General features: G+C 39.2%; 1 protein-coding gene across 5 annotated transcripts in view; it reads right to left on the bottom strand.

Annotated features, from left to right (window-relative positions):
* Positions 1-805: 805 nt before the first annotated feature.
* Positions 806-15,655, bottom strand: part of LOC133519740 (dual specificity protein phosphatase Mpk3-like) — a 57,532-nt gene continuing 42,682 nt past the window's right edge. Inside the window, exons 3-6 of one of the 5 annotated variants that reach the window (XM_061853805.1) lie at positions 8,559-8,736; positions 6,755-6,893; positions 2,175-2,410; positions 806-1,093 (exon numbers count right to left, since the gene is read on the bottom strand). In XM_061853805.1, coding sequence (XP_061709789.1) covers positions 938-1,093; positions 2,175-2,410; positions 6,755-6,893; positions 8,559-8,736 — 709 coding nt within the window. In that variant the 3' untranslated portion in view covers positions 806-937. The other 4 variants (XM_061853806.1, XM_061853807.1, XM_061853808.1 and 1 more) reach the window with 4 other exon arrangements.

Consider the following 15,655-nt stretch of genomic DNA (forward strand, 5'->3'; position numbering starts at 1 on the left):
ATAATAGCATAACCTTTAGAAATAAAATGTGAACGCTAGAGGTCTAGATTCTTAAAATACAATTATAACTTATACTTCGGCAGCAGTGGTCGGTGTTACGTAAACTTGTAAATATATTTATATATAAGTAGATAATTAAGACTATATCACACGCACACCCGCGACTTTCATACAAATACATATAGTTCTGTTTATTACATCAACAACAATGGAAGAGTTTCGAGAAGCCCTGTGTTACTAGAAATAACAACGTCTATAATAAAACAATTAACTTTGTCGTCCTGACCAAATAAGCGCACCTAAAATATCAATCAAAAACATCTTCCGCTCGCTCGTCGGCCTCTAACTGTCACAGTCAACAACCAAATATCAAATCCATTCAAACGCGTCATTGTATAGGTACATCAAAATAGTTTTTAATTAGACATGGAATCATCTCGGCCGATCCTCACAGAGGACGCGACCTCCAAAAAATAATCACTATAACCATACTTTCACAAAAATTATAATAAAAATATGAACTCAAAATGCATAATAGTGGAAGATATACTCGGGAATGCATTTTCAGTTTCGTATCCATAGATCCTTAGTATACATAGATATCAAACTTATAAAATCGGCTTACCAAATATGTATAACGTACATCTCATACTCTCTAAACCATTCACTTACTACTACCATATATCCATAGGTGGCACTAAGTCGATTAAATTATTTGACATTCGGAAGTGCTCTCTAACGTATCTAGATCATGTACGAGTGTAAAACGGTTCGCGGCGCGAGAACGAGTCCGTCGTCGTCGCCGAGCTGCACAGGCTCCCCGGGCTGCACGGGACGCGCGTGGACACGCTCAGGCGGGCGGCTGTGGCGGCTGGGGCGGCAGGGGCGGCAGGGGCGGCTGGGGCGGCTGCGGCGGCTGGGGCGGCGTGAAGAACTGTCATTGCGGCGTGTCGCGCGCCGCGCTCCAGCGGTCGAACTCGATGCCCGAGTCGGGCGACACGCCCTGCGGCGCCGCGCAGCCGCACGGCGACGGCGCCGCGCCGCCCGCCCCGGCCGCGCCGCCCGCCTCACGCACGCCCAGCTCCTCCAGCACCTGCCGGCCACGGAACCCTCAACACCCGCACGCGCCAAGCCCCGCTCTCCTTCCGCTGAACGGTGGCGCCGTTACCTATGGACGACGGCGCTCCGACTGCTCCGTCGTGGGCCCGATTGACACATTGATTAATCTCAATTGCAAGTACTAAGAGCGATTACTAGGAGTAATCGATGTGTAAAGCGGGCCTTTAGCGACGACTGAGTTTATATAACGCACGCAATAGTTCTGCACGCGCCCATACATACATTTGTGAGCGCCAACATTCAGCAGAAGCCAAAAGCGAGTCTTAGGAATATGTTTGAAATTTAGCAGGTATAAGCGAGGATAAGTCTAAGAGGTATCTATGCTATAACGTATATTAGAGGCTGCTAAATGTGACTGTCGAGTGCGCTTTCAAATGACTTGCTGCTATAACGATAACTATGGTTTTTACCTCATAGTTCAAGGTGTTCGGTTCGAAAATTTATTTACAACATATCCTGGGCTTTATTAACTAATAAAACGTGTGCTTTATGAGCTATGTTATAGTTTGTCAGGCTTCCAGGACATTCTAATTGTGCCTTTAAAGCTTAATCTGACAAACCATATACAATTGGAATAATGTAGTAGTTTAGTAGTACTTTCTAGATTGCGGAAAATTTTGATGACACAAAAGTGATATTATTTGATATCCGGCTACGGTAATAATTAGTCAGTTTACGTTAAATTAACTACCAATATCAACAATTTGAATGTATGTTTAAGTCAACAGCAATTCAGCTAAAATGTGTCAAATTGTGCACATTACTTAAAAAAAAATCAGATGAAAATTAAGTCAGGTGAGACTAAGTGAAAAGTTATCTAAGGTTCTTGTAGCCGTGAACAGAACTGATAAAGGATTAATGTAAAAAGGCGCCGGACAGATATCGTAACCTGTATTGGTATAGTCAGCGTCAAATACTTTGTAGCAACCGAAGTAGCCAAATAGTTCGGTACACCATATATTTAGTAGTTTGACCGGTACAAAGTATTTGACGCCGAGTGTACTTGCAGAAGGCACGGGTGGAGGCGGGGCGGGGAGGCGTGTGACGGTGCAGACCTTACTCAGGCTGGCGCTGCGCTCGTGCAGGCCGAGGTCGCGCTCGAAGGCGTGCAGCTGGCGCATGAAGTGGAAGTTGGGCGCGATGTCGGTCTTGCGCGCGCGCACGAGCTCGAAGGCGTCGCGCAGGCACAGGCGGTGGCGCTGCATGAGGTAGGCCAGCGTCACCGTCACCGAGCGCGACACGCCCGCCACGCAGTGCACCAGCACGCCGCACCGCGCCGACATCGCCTCCTCTAAGGAATTTAAGCGATACCTTTACTACTACAATAAACCGGTCAAGCACGAGTTCCTTTACTAAGTATAATTATGTACAGCGCCATCTATCGGCAAATGTGTAACTAATTTGAGCGATGCAATGCACGAATGAACAAAAACCGATTTCAAAAATTGTTCTTTTATTTGAAATAAAGTGTCTTTAATGTAATCTCATAGACAATTCAAGTTTACAAATAAACACACATAAAGTTGGCTAAATTGCAAACTGAATTCAGAAATGTTTTTTTGCTAAGTATATATAAAAATATACCAATATAAGTCTAATTATATTTTTCCTGTAAATTTATAGTAATGTTAATATTATATTAAAATTCATAATTTTTCTTCGGTAATCTTCGGAGATAAGGGGGGAAATGGTATTTTTTTCACATTTCCTTCATAAATATATTTTTAGAGCTCCGTACAAAGCTTTATTGACGCAGCTTTTATGGAATCACTTCAGTCTTGCAAATCGGTTAAATACGTTTTTCTCGGAGACCGTTTCTCACTATGAAGAAACTGCTTAGTTCTGATTTTAGGAGGGGAATTGAAGGAGTTAAGGGGATAGTTTGAATTTATTTTTCATTTTTAAGAATCATGTGGGGTACCATTCGAAAGCTTGCAAAAAATCAAGTCGGTGGACTGATTTTCAGTTCATTTTACGTGGATTAGTTTCGATAAAAAATGCATTTAAAGTTGCAAGATTTCATACAAAAAACTTTTGTCCTGTCCTCGAGGCTTTTCGCAAAAACTATAGCTACCAGGAAGCTGATAAGACAATAACCGACTAAACAGACCACGTAGACGGCGGGAAAATTATCAAGTAGACCTTATCTTTCATAGTTTTGTAATCGCGGTCTGATCTTAGGTTACTTAGGGACTCAATACTTAGCTAGTTCAGCTAAGAGTGGTAATATGATATGGGGAAGAAGTTTTAGTAAAAAAGATCTATCTTCAAGATGTTTAGCATCGAAATTGATGACTTATATGTTTGACAGAATGTTTAAATTTCACGGAGAGATTTTTTGTTAGTTAGGACCATTTTCCAATGCTTCTACTAAGTCTCATAAAAAAAAACCTACAATATGCAACTTTATTTTTAAGATACTAAGTTTAAATTTCGAACGGGTTTTCTAACCAGGGGGCTACCTCATCTGCTCAGTAAAGATCATATTTATTATTAAAGCTTATTTGTAAAAAAAATAATTAAGAATTCCATTCTTCATTGGCGTTTTGTTTTATTTTCACAATAAAGTGCATAGGGCCGGTACAGACGGACTGCAACCCGACTGCAATTTGTATGGGAACTGCACGCAGACTCCAGGCCAACTGCAACGGTATTAGGTAATATTTATTTAGAATTTAATTAGGTATAATTTTTTACCTGATTCGTTGAAATAATAGACATTAATGTATACTTTGGATATTTCTGAAGGGTCAGAAAAATATTAAATAAAATATACTGAAACATACCCAAGTCAACTCTTCGCGTTTACATGTTTTAAATTTGGCGCGGTTTTTCACTAACGAGCTCGCTGTGCCAAAGTATAAATAAATAAATAAATTAATTAATATTATAGGGACTTTCTTACACAACTTGACTAAGCCTCACGGTAATTTTATTTAACACGGTAAATTTAATTTGTTGTTTTGTTGTACTACAGTATTCTCAACATCTCTTTCGCTCAAGTCAAGACGTAGGTACTGAAAATATTAATAACCTACTTACAATATTGTCTTTGGTTACCGCGATAGACACTCATTAATAAATGATTAAATAGCGTATGATGAATTTAGAATACATCCCGACGTTTCAAAACCGTACAGTACCGTGGTCAATGGGTGACTGAGGAAAAAGCATATATTTTCCTGTCTCAAAATTATAATGTGCAAAACTACCCACATATAATGATTATACGCAGATAATCCGTTTCCATAGTTTTATTTCTTAACTTACTCATAGCTTATAAATTTTCGCCATCGTATGTTCTTTGATAACTGTATTAACACGGTCTTTATTTCATTACAAAGAATATTATAAAAATGCGTGAGTATCGTGGAACACTCGGTTGGAACGAAGTACATTATTATTGATAAACGTAGTATTGTATTGTAATACGAGCGATTTTCCGCAACTCGACGACTGGCGCCTGTTCATAAACGTAGCATATTATTGATTAACAAATATAAAAAAAAACTTCATCGACAAAATAATAATTATCGAAACTGCTCCCAAAATTTCACAAATCAGTTCAGAAATGCGACTTACCGGCAGGGAGAACAACTTAACATAAGAAAACATTTTTGCATACGCTTAGCTCGAGCTTCACACTCGCTTAGTTAATCAAAAATATGAAATTCAAGTGCAAAAAATACAAAAATTAATATCTGCATACACGTCCGGGGATCGAACCCGGTTCGTCGCTTTTACCACCTGTTTCGAAGCGGCTGTTTGCCAACTGCACCACTAAAGGATATGCGTAAGTCGGTGAAATTAGGCTACTTATTCTCGAGAAAGAATTAAAAAAAGGAGGGCTGTGACGGGTTTGTGTGACGCAAAATCGTACACTTTTTTTTTGCCTAGGGTCCGCCAACCGTCCTATAAGGAACTTCTTTCCAAAAACTCGGAACGAAGTATATAAAATTGTAGCATCTCTACATAATAACAGCTCTATATATGTGGGTCGGAACTAAAAACGAAACTGAATCAAAATAAGAAGTTTCTAGGTTTAATAGGGAGTATTAATGCAATGTTTTGCTGCCAGGGAGCAGCATTATCAAATATTTTAAACCATAGAGTAACTCATACATACTATGCCTATTAACGTTGTTATAAACTGAAGTTCCTATTAAAGTACTAGCTAACGATTTTTTAACTATGTAAGACTGAGGTAGGGTAAAGAAGGGCAATGAATTTGCCAATTTGACATTTTACGAGTATAAACATAGATGCACGCCCACTGTATCAGTAGAAAGAAGCGCGAAATTCAAATTACGAAGTGGTTGTGCCAAAATTCTTACCAACACGTTTTTTTCTTTTTATAACAGTACCTAGTCCATAATTATAGGCACTTACTTACATGATTTCATACAACTGGCTTATTTTTCTTACATAAATTCCAAAAAATGTTCAATCATTTGATTGTGATTATTTTAATTAAATATAGAAGTTAAAAAACAAGCAAACAACCACCATAATATTTAACCCACCATATACGTGTATACGGACGGAGCTCTGAATGCCAAGCATTACATGACTCGAGCTTGGTCAATTTTTTTTCTCTATTAATAAAAAAGAAAAAAATGTTTTGAAATGTTTAATTTGAGCTCTTTCAAATGATACCCTACTTGACCTAGTCATTAGACTTTGAAATTTTGCCCCCTCTTCATATTGGGTATTTTCCATAGTAAAAAAAAATATATATTTTCAATGTGTCTGGGCTAGCGTTGTTTATAACTATCCCAAATTACAAATCGATAGCTTAAGGGGTGCTCGAGATATTTAGCGATGTGACAGACAGACGGACGGACGGATAGAGTCGCACCATAAGGGTTCCTTTTGTACATTTTTGGTACGGAACCCTAAAAACGATCAATCTCAGCTGAAATTATTAGCTGATCCCATTCTGAACGAGAATCGAGGTAATTATTTGATTACAGACTTCTAAAAGAAGAATTAGAATATCACTTCAACCGTATTTTTTAGTAATCTATTTTGTGTTAGGATACCGAGTTGGACAGTAAATTACACTAATAAAAAAAAAATGTGTTCCATTCCACTCTGCTGAGCTAATGCCCCTCGCCAAGGATTGGTAGGTACATTATAAACTTTATAAAGGTATAATGGTTACCAACCCAAAACTCTTGATTCTGTTTGGGTAGTTTCTTTCTCGCTCGGTATCTATCGGTAGCGAGATATGCATACTATCCCGATGGACTTCGTCTTACCGATATACCGATACTCGGACTGATGTCCACCGATTTGCCTAACATTGATGTATGATTGATGCCATCTAGATATAACTTTTTCGATTTGTCTAGAAATCATTTTAGACATGTACCTGGACCTCTCACCCAAGTATCTTAGAACAAAGTCTAATCCAAATAATGTTTTACAAATATTAACAGTATTGTTTAGACATCGCGATATTTTTAAGTATAAATATGTATATTGAAAAAGACATTCGGTTCGCTATCCTCTTGTTGTATTACCGAGTGACAATGACATTAGAGGAGTGTTTTACGATGGCTATATTTTCGTGTAACCATTTAATTACCCCCCAAACATTGTTCACAGTAACATAAATAAACGTAAATCTCACCAATAAACCGTATGGCCTGCGGGAAGTGTACGGCGAGGTTCTGACTCCAGTGGTCGGCGATGGGGATCTTCAGGTAGCTGATGTCACCGCCCGCCGCCTCGAACGCGTTGGGCAGGTCCGGCGTCACGTTCAGCACGTACTGCCAACCAACAAGCACGTTACAACGCCTGGACATTACTAAAACAACTCACCTTTTTATCGAGCAGACACGTCTGCAAGGGATTTTACAAATTTATAAATCAAAGGCAATATTCGTCGCTTCTGGCAAGACTCGAACTTGCGACTTTTTCGAACATCGTCCAATCGCTTTTAACAATTCCTTCCTTTTTTAACTAGGGAATAAATAAAATTATTTTATTCCTTCCTTTTTTACACACTTTGGGGAGGTGCGTAGCGACATCTACCGTAATAATGTTCTATCTTAACGGCCGGAGTCTCAAGTTATATTGAGTTCAAGCAAGTTCAAGTCTTGCCCGAAGCGACGAATATTGCCTTTAATTTATAAATTTGAAGTAGGTATTATGTACACCCAGCCACAAAATTGCATGGCCATGTAATGAATGAAATCATTCATATCGTGTGCATATTTTTTTTTGTAGCTCTCTGTGCATATACAGGATTCTAGGTGGTGGTTGCCTGTTTCTTTCACCCGAGTCACGTCTACACGGACCGAGCTGCTTCGCGCAGCAATTTCCCCGCGAGGTGGCTCGTTTTGTATGGACCCGATCACCGATATTGGCGAATCCACTCTGTGCAAATTGGCAGGGAGTAAAAGCCACAATTTCAGGTTTCGCCAAACTTTTTCTAATATGCTTTTTTATATTGGCCAACATCATTGATAAAAAAGGATTTTATCAAGAAAATTAAACTTTTGTCGCCGACTACACTTTGCAGTCAACTAACATCAACACGATTATAAGAAACCTAAACACAATTAAGGCGTTGTTATACCACAGAGTATTCCTAGACTAGACTAGTCCTTTAAGTCTCACTCGAATAAAACTTAACAAAACACAAAAACTCAATAAGTCAGAAATCACCACGGATCAAAAAGAACATTACAGTACATATGGGGCTACTTTATAGCACTAGTGCGAGAAGTAGCATATTATGTTACTGTGTCGAACATTTAAAGGGCCATATGTACTGTAAAACGTTGTACGATACATGTGCGAATAGGTAATTCGCAACTCGTGTCGATTTAAAACACTCCCTTCGGTCGTGTTTTAATTTATCGCCACTCGTTTCGAATTTCCTATTTTTCGCACTTGTATCGTAATGTACTATTCTAACACTCACAGCAGAGATTGACAAACCATAGTGTCACAGCCGGTACCCGATAAAAATGGCGGTGATAACCACCATACAGCGAGCTAGACACTAATATTCTGTAATTTGGCGATTTGCTAGAGTAAATAAAATTACGTCTTTAAATCATAGGATTAAAATTACCAATAAATGAATCATCTTCGTGTGTTTTTTTTTTGGAAAAAAGAATATACTATTGTACAAACATTTTATTGCTGTGGCAACTTTTTCGTAGTTTTTCTGGTCTTGAATTTACGGTTTTGAGTATAATGAAATATGAATTATTGCCATTTTGCTGTACATCGTTACTTCAAAGATGTTGCAATTGCAACGCGACCGTTATGACAATAGGCATCTTCGCTTTGTACACTAAACTCACTAAAGCTCAGGCTTAAGTTTGCCCAGGATAGACCTTTGTTTGTTTGTGCCATAACTAGTTTAGTTATCTCTATGCAAATGTAAAGTATAGTGTAGCAATGCTATAGCATGTAGGTACCTTGATGTTGTGCCTGGCGAGCGCGTCGCAGTCCTCGCTGTTGGTGGAGTTGCCGAGGTAGAGGTTGGGCAGGATCTCGACGGGGAAGTCGGGGGCGAGCGCGTGCGGCTCCTCGCACTCCGATGAGGAGCCCGACGACAGGCCCTCCTCGCACCCCGACCCGGAGATGCGTAGAGACCTGGAATAAGGAGATACACATACGTTAGACATATAATTACATAGATATTTTAGGTAATAGACAGTTTACTAAAAGTTAATTCGGAAAACTTAAGATCAATTACAGGAGAAGTAGTGTGGCTTTTGCAGTACTAGATTCGTTGGTATAGTTTGTTTCTTATAGTACTTTGTATATAATGCTTGAGGACTACGCCGTCTACGCTGAGAGGAATGCCGCGAAGTACCACGAAGCCAGACCTAAGACTTATCCAATATTGTTTGTTTCAAAATTTAAATACGTAGCGTAATCGTCAACAACTCCATATGTAAGAATAGCCATGCCACAAAACATCACTGCAAGAGTAGCCATGGCAAAGAAAGCGTTTGATGAGAAAAAGTTCTATTTAAAGCTGGAATTTCTGTTAATAGCAAGTTGATAAAAGTGTACATCTGGAGCATAGCAGTGTACGGTAGCGAAACGTTGACGTTTGTTTTGTTTGAGTAGTTTTGCAATGCATGTATTTCCAAAAGGAAGATTAATTCCAAAGATGATGCATTTATGATACTCGTACGTTGGTCATTACACTCGAAGCATGTGAGCTGGAAGCGAGCGCGTAATAAGAAAGCCGAAGTGTATAAAGACCAAAGCACACGTGTTTCATACAATGTTTTTCAACACATTTGTGAGGAAAACACAAGACGTATATATATTAATCAAATTTTAGTTTATAAAACAGTGTCGATATATATTACCGCACAGTAACGATAATTACTTGGTTTAATATCTAAGATTATGAGCCTAAAAGCGGTTCAATAATTTAAGTTCGACATAAGGAGAAAGGCGTCGATCGTCGTGAATATCATAAAACTTGGTGCAACGTGGCAATGCGGCTAGTGTTATGGGTACCTTTGCGCCGGGGACAACTCGGGGTTGGTCTTTTCGACTAGGCTTAAGTTAGTCTTAAGTTTTGTTATTTTTTTGTACTGACCTAAATAAACAGAATAATGACTTGGTCTATTATCTATAAATATATGTTTACTATGGTTGACTGGTAGAGAATGCCATTTGGCATTAAGTCCGCGTCCCCCATTTGTAAATTGTTGTTTATATTTTGTGCAATAAAGTTTAAATAAATAAATATGTAGCTTTATGATAATCCTACCTAAAGTACCTAAGTAATAAGAATCTAACAGGCTCATTTAAGTTATATCAAGTTATACAGTCCATATAACATAACAACACCTTTGGAAATTAAGACATTTCATCAAGGCTAACTTTGAAGGCTCTGAAATCCTAAAATGGATGGTTGTCATTGATGGGGTCGTCGGTCTAATGAAGCCTAATGAACGAGATAATCTAATAACGAGGGTTGTCCATGTCCAAGCACCTGGCTCAGAGCTCGCACGTGACCGGCTCCAAGTTGTATGTGAGCGATATCAAAAGTTGAAATTGTCGGGTAGATGTATGGTATACCAGGCATTGTTATGTAAAGTCGGTATGTTGTAGCCGACCGGGAGAGGGTTGTAGTGTGGGTAGGATTGCGCGGAGCGGCGCGGGCCGCAGATCGATGCAGGAGCTGAATGGGAGGGGCCGTGGGGGTACCATTCACCTGCCCCCGACCCCGCAGCTCAATGGTCGCCCACGCAGCCGCGTGGGGGACGACACTTCCAAATCCGCCATCACCAGTCGTCTCGCCGCCATTCAGTTTGCAGTTTTGAAAGCTATCAAATTAGACGAGCGCTCCCGCCTGCCAATGTGAGCCCCGGCCGCGAACGCACCGCAGGGGCTGATCGCCATTGATTAACTCCTAACTTGATAATGCTATGGAACAACACGCCTACGTGCTTATTTATGAGTTCTCCAAACTTACTTAACTTATAGTTCTCCGAAGTATTGCAGAAGTCTACTAATATTAAAACGTAGTCAATATTCAGAGTATGACCTAAATATAACTAAACTGACACAGCTGCATTGCTATTAATAATAAATTCCCCGTAAATGTACAGGTTGGACAAAGGCCACCTGGGGCTCGAGGCGGAGACCTTTAAATAAATAATTAACTCCGAAAATTTAATGGTAACTTTACTTCGACCTATATTGTAAGTACTTACCTACCAATAAGATACCTACTTTGTCCAGCAGTAGACGTCTTTTGAAAAAAAAAACGGGTACATTCTTATATCTTTTATAACTTATGTACCGATATGTTATCCAATATCTTTTGGAATTAAAGGAGTCGATTCAGGGCGAAACAAATGCAACTAGGCTTTTCATTGAGGTAGTCGGTAGGCCCCCTCGGGGAAGGATTACGGGTATGCAGTCTAGTCTGCCGTATTACCTACATCTAGATCATCTAGCTACTTTAGGTTTCTACTGTGCAGAAATTTCCAGTTGAGGCTTAGCAGATGGTTATAGTGAATTAGATTGCCTAGCCATTGCGGCAATCTTAAAAAGAAACAATTACTGCAACAGGAACCTAATATTGCACATTAATTAGTTACAACAATTTTGGTCTCCTCTACTATTTTATATGATTCTAAATAACGGTCAAAATAAAGTACTTACTGAGTTTTTTTTTATACCACGACGGTGGCAAACAAGCATACGGCCCGCTGCTGGGCTCATTCATTTAGACAAGTGTCATGATGTCATACGGCGTCGACACACGCTATCGGCGGAGAAATACGAATTATTTGGGAAATACAATCATTCAAAAAATCTTTATGTGCCAATACGTAAAAATCACTAATCTTAAACAGATTGTCCATATCTTAAAAGAAGGGAAAAATCTATATTTCATTCTGTTTTTGAATAAATTATCCCTTACATGCTAAAAGGTCAATGCTTCCGGGGCTCCACCTATAACTTTACAAGATTATGTAAGTGCGACAAGTAATCACATTCGAAGGATAACAGTTTACTTAAGGCAAAGTCCAAGGCTAATCAGTTTCCGATGGTCGACCCGAGAGCGAGGGCTGCGATAGATTATTAATTTCATGAAAGCCGCCAAGGACGGCGCGCTGATGAGCATGAGCACGAAATTGAATCAGTGTTACACGAATGGTCATCAGATAATTATTTACGAGAAACAAAGGCGTGGGAGTAGTGCGGTTGTACATAACATAATATACGTGGAGGTATGTGGTAGTAGGCAGAGTGGAGCGTGGGCGAGCGTGGGCGAGTCATTCAGGGGAGCCCACGCGCCGGCTAGCAATCACGACGCCTCCATTGATCGCGAGCGAGAGGTGCTGTCTACCACTAAAGAATAACTCATTCATTTAGACAAGTGTCATGATGTCATACGGCGTCGACACACGCTATCGGCGGAGAAATACGACCAACTAAGTAATTAAGTGCCACCGTTCCATTTGTTGGAGAATTCTGAGTCAGACTAATTAAAATCGTTTATTCGCATTAGACATTAAAGACGTCACTCAAAGTTCTATAGTACGAATATGAAGCTTTTTATTGCGGATGTTCATTGAGCACAGGCATGTAATAGCTACTCGTGCTGAATTCGTACTCTAAGACGAGCAGCCACTTGAAAGTCTTCTGAAGCATTTCATTAATATTTTACAAACACTTATTATTCCAATCGTGGAAAAATATGGGTATGACTACATTGAAACATAATTGAGCAGATACACACCGAGGTAATGTAACTGATAAATTTGAAACTAACAGCTTAGCACATTTGTAGTCTCACAGACAATATGTGTATTGTATCTACATGTTAATGCTGAAGTTTTATCTACTGACACATTTATTGCACATCGCACATAGATAAAATTTTTAGAAATAAAAATAGCGTAAGTCTGTGTTTTGTGTATGATTTTAAATCATGGAATTCCAAGTTGTAAGTGTTTAATGCGTTATCCAATCCATAAAACACTTGGCGGTTAGTCACGGGCGCTGAGCTGAGGCCGAGCTGGCCGTTACTCACCCCGCGTTACACAACCATGGCCGACAGACTTCCGCAAACCGACACAATACCTGGAATAAGCCTTGGAATAATACCAGAGTATTGATGAGTTTACCTGGAATTAGAAAGAACAATGGTAAACATGTCGATCAATATCTCCCGTTCCGATAATAATGACACCCTATAAAATTACAATATAATAATAATTCAGCCTATATAGGTATACGACCCACTGCTAGGCACAGGCGTCCTCTTGTGTGCCCTCATGGCTTTATTATAGTCCCCTCGCTGGCCCAATGCGGGTTGGAGACTTCACATACTCATGCACCTTTGAATTTCTTCGCTAATTTATGCAGGTTTCCTCACGATGTTTTCCTTCACCGAAAAACTAGTGGTGAATATCAAATGATATTACATACATATATACTATACCCATTCTTAACTTCTAGAAAAAGATCACGTAGTATTTGGCATTTGCAAAGCTATTTACACGGATACATTATTAATTATATAATTATCAAATTAATACGTTATATATAATACGTTAGTTATATTAAACATTTCATACAGATTACAATGGTCCCTTACACCATACAATTTAAATGAATATTTCAAGAGAAATTTCGAGCCATATAACTTGTACGAAATGTTAAAGACGCTATCCGCAGTTAATTCTAATTTTTACCACCTTATGCGCTGGGATCGCTTTACTTACCCCCACCATGCACTTCGCACGGTCCCAATTCGCAGAGGTTTTTGAGAATTTACTATAAGGTATTTGACTGCTGAGTCAAATCAGTTTCTTTTTTCGATCTGACACTATGACAACTACAAACGATTAGCCACTATGGATACTGTATGAAATACAGAACAATGACGTCACTGTGAAGTTATCTACTCTTTTTCTACTATAAAGTGTTATAGTTCTTTTGGATTTTTAAATATATATTGGGTCTGAAAATAACTGCGGTCTAGGTTTTTCTAATATTTTTCTGGTGCTTTATTTCGTGCACGGTGTGAAATAATGTATTTTAAATACAGGAAACATTAATACTGTAATATAGAAGTGGGTTTTTGGAGCGATTGGATGTCGAAAAGTTAACGTTGTTTTAACAACACAGTAGATACGTGCGCAAAAATAAAACTCATGTCGCTCCTACGATAAAGAAGAATCGAACAATCTAATATGTCAAAATCCATCATCATGTCATTTAGACTACAGAGAATTCCAAACTTTTAACAATCTGAAAAATTATTACCCCTTAATAAATAAACATTAAGCAGAACCGAGATCAGACAAAGCTACATACTCAGCGCTGAAAATAGACGTTTAATAAATTGTTTATTCATGGGAAAACCAGTGGGCGTCCCTCCTGAACAAAAGGGAGCAGATACGCCTGCAGCGTTTTATTCTAACAGCGACACTAATAGCCAGCGGCCAAAGATAGACTCGCAACACGCCTACACATTCTAAGGAACATAATTGAACTATTAAGCTCATGCTCAAAAAGCCGCGTACAGTGTAATAATAATAAACGATACTTGTCTCATTGAAAAGGCGCGCATAGTGGGTACTGGTAGTAGGCTGCATTGTGTAACTTGTGACAGCGTCGTGCGAATCGAATGTGTTTGAATGGGGCCGCCGCGCGGCCGGAAGCCGTGACACGCCGGCCCGCGTTATTAATGAACTCCTAAGTGGGCACCGGCCATGCCGGCCGCCCGCACACATGTCCTAAACCAGAGCCGGCCGAAGGCTTTACAATCGCCAACTACCAACAGGCGATTCATACCCAGAGGCGACTATTTTTATACTTTTAACCTTACAAAACAAACAAAGTATGTACGTTGGCTGTATATTTGACTAACGTACGGTGTATAAGTCGTCTGTAAATGGATAATTTAAAAATATATATGTCGTGAACATGAGAACGCAACATGAAAAGCAATATGTTCATGGAATGTACGAAATATACGCGTATGCAGAAAGACAACAAGATGCTGTAAACGGATTTCAATAACAAACGTCATTTATGTAATGCAACCATCTTTTTCAGTGGAACAACAAGCGTTGCAAAAGGGATAACCGTTCAGATACGTATCGGGAAACTAACGTTTATCCAGAATATTAATAGTTATTAGTTTATGATTTTGATCCAGTAAACGAAAATAACATTCGAGTTTGGTGCTTTAGGTGACTGAAATGAATGATATCTAAAATGAATGTGGGAACTTCTAAGTTTGGAGGATGTAGAGGCTGCGTGGTTAGCTGGTTAGCGAAGATTAATCGGGCCAGCGCGCGCTGCGCCGAGTGGGCGTGCGCCGTGCGCCCGCGCCGCTGGAATGCGGCCCGCTGCCAATGACCGTTGCAAGGGACGGTTTTTTAATGCCCACCTTACTAGTTCCCATCTGCAGGACAACTAACGAGGCCGGTTAAAGGATTTAACTCGTCGTTTATACGCACGACGTTATTAAACTGCGTGCTGAGCAAATACACTTTTAGTATTATTACCTGAGAGCTGTTGGGCTTTAGAAATGGAATTAGGTATAAATTGGTATAAAAAGGTTTAATTGATGTTGGACATTACTAGTTTACTTTCCTTATTAAGTAAGTAAGCGAGTTTCTAATGTTTCTATTATTTCATAGGCAGGAATGGCAAAATGGATGATAAAAAATTGTAGTGTAAGACGATCTTAAGGAAATTACTGTCTTACCAGAGTTCGTAAACTAAGAGTAATTTATAGTAAGAGCTTTTATTAAGTATAAAACAGGTAAGATTAATGATAGCTTGGAGCGGGATGTCAACTAGTTGCACTTAAGCAAGCAAGATTTAAAGACTGAGTAGACCGTCCAGTGGCGATCTCATTTGGGGATTTGTGTTTAGAAATAATTTAAACACATAAACCAATTAATTTCTGTATAAATCAGTATAAGGGTTGTACGAAAAAAAAAACGTAAATTCAAATGAAAAAAAAAACACGGATGCGATTGAGAACAAACTAAGGTTTTTAGAATAACTA

Source organism: Cydia pomonella, chromosome 7 (assembly GCF_033807575.1).
Source record: "Cydia pomonella isolate Wapato2018A chromosome 7, ilCydPomo1, whole genome shotgun sequence".
Taxonomy (NCBI): Eukaryota; Metazoa; Arthropoda; class Insecta; order Lepidoptera; family Tortricidae; genus Cydia; species Cydia pomonella.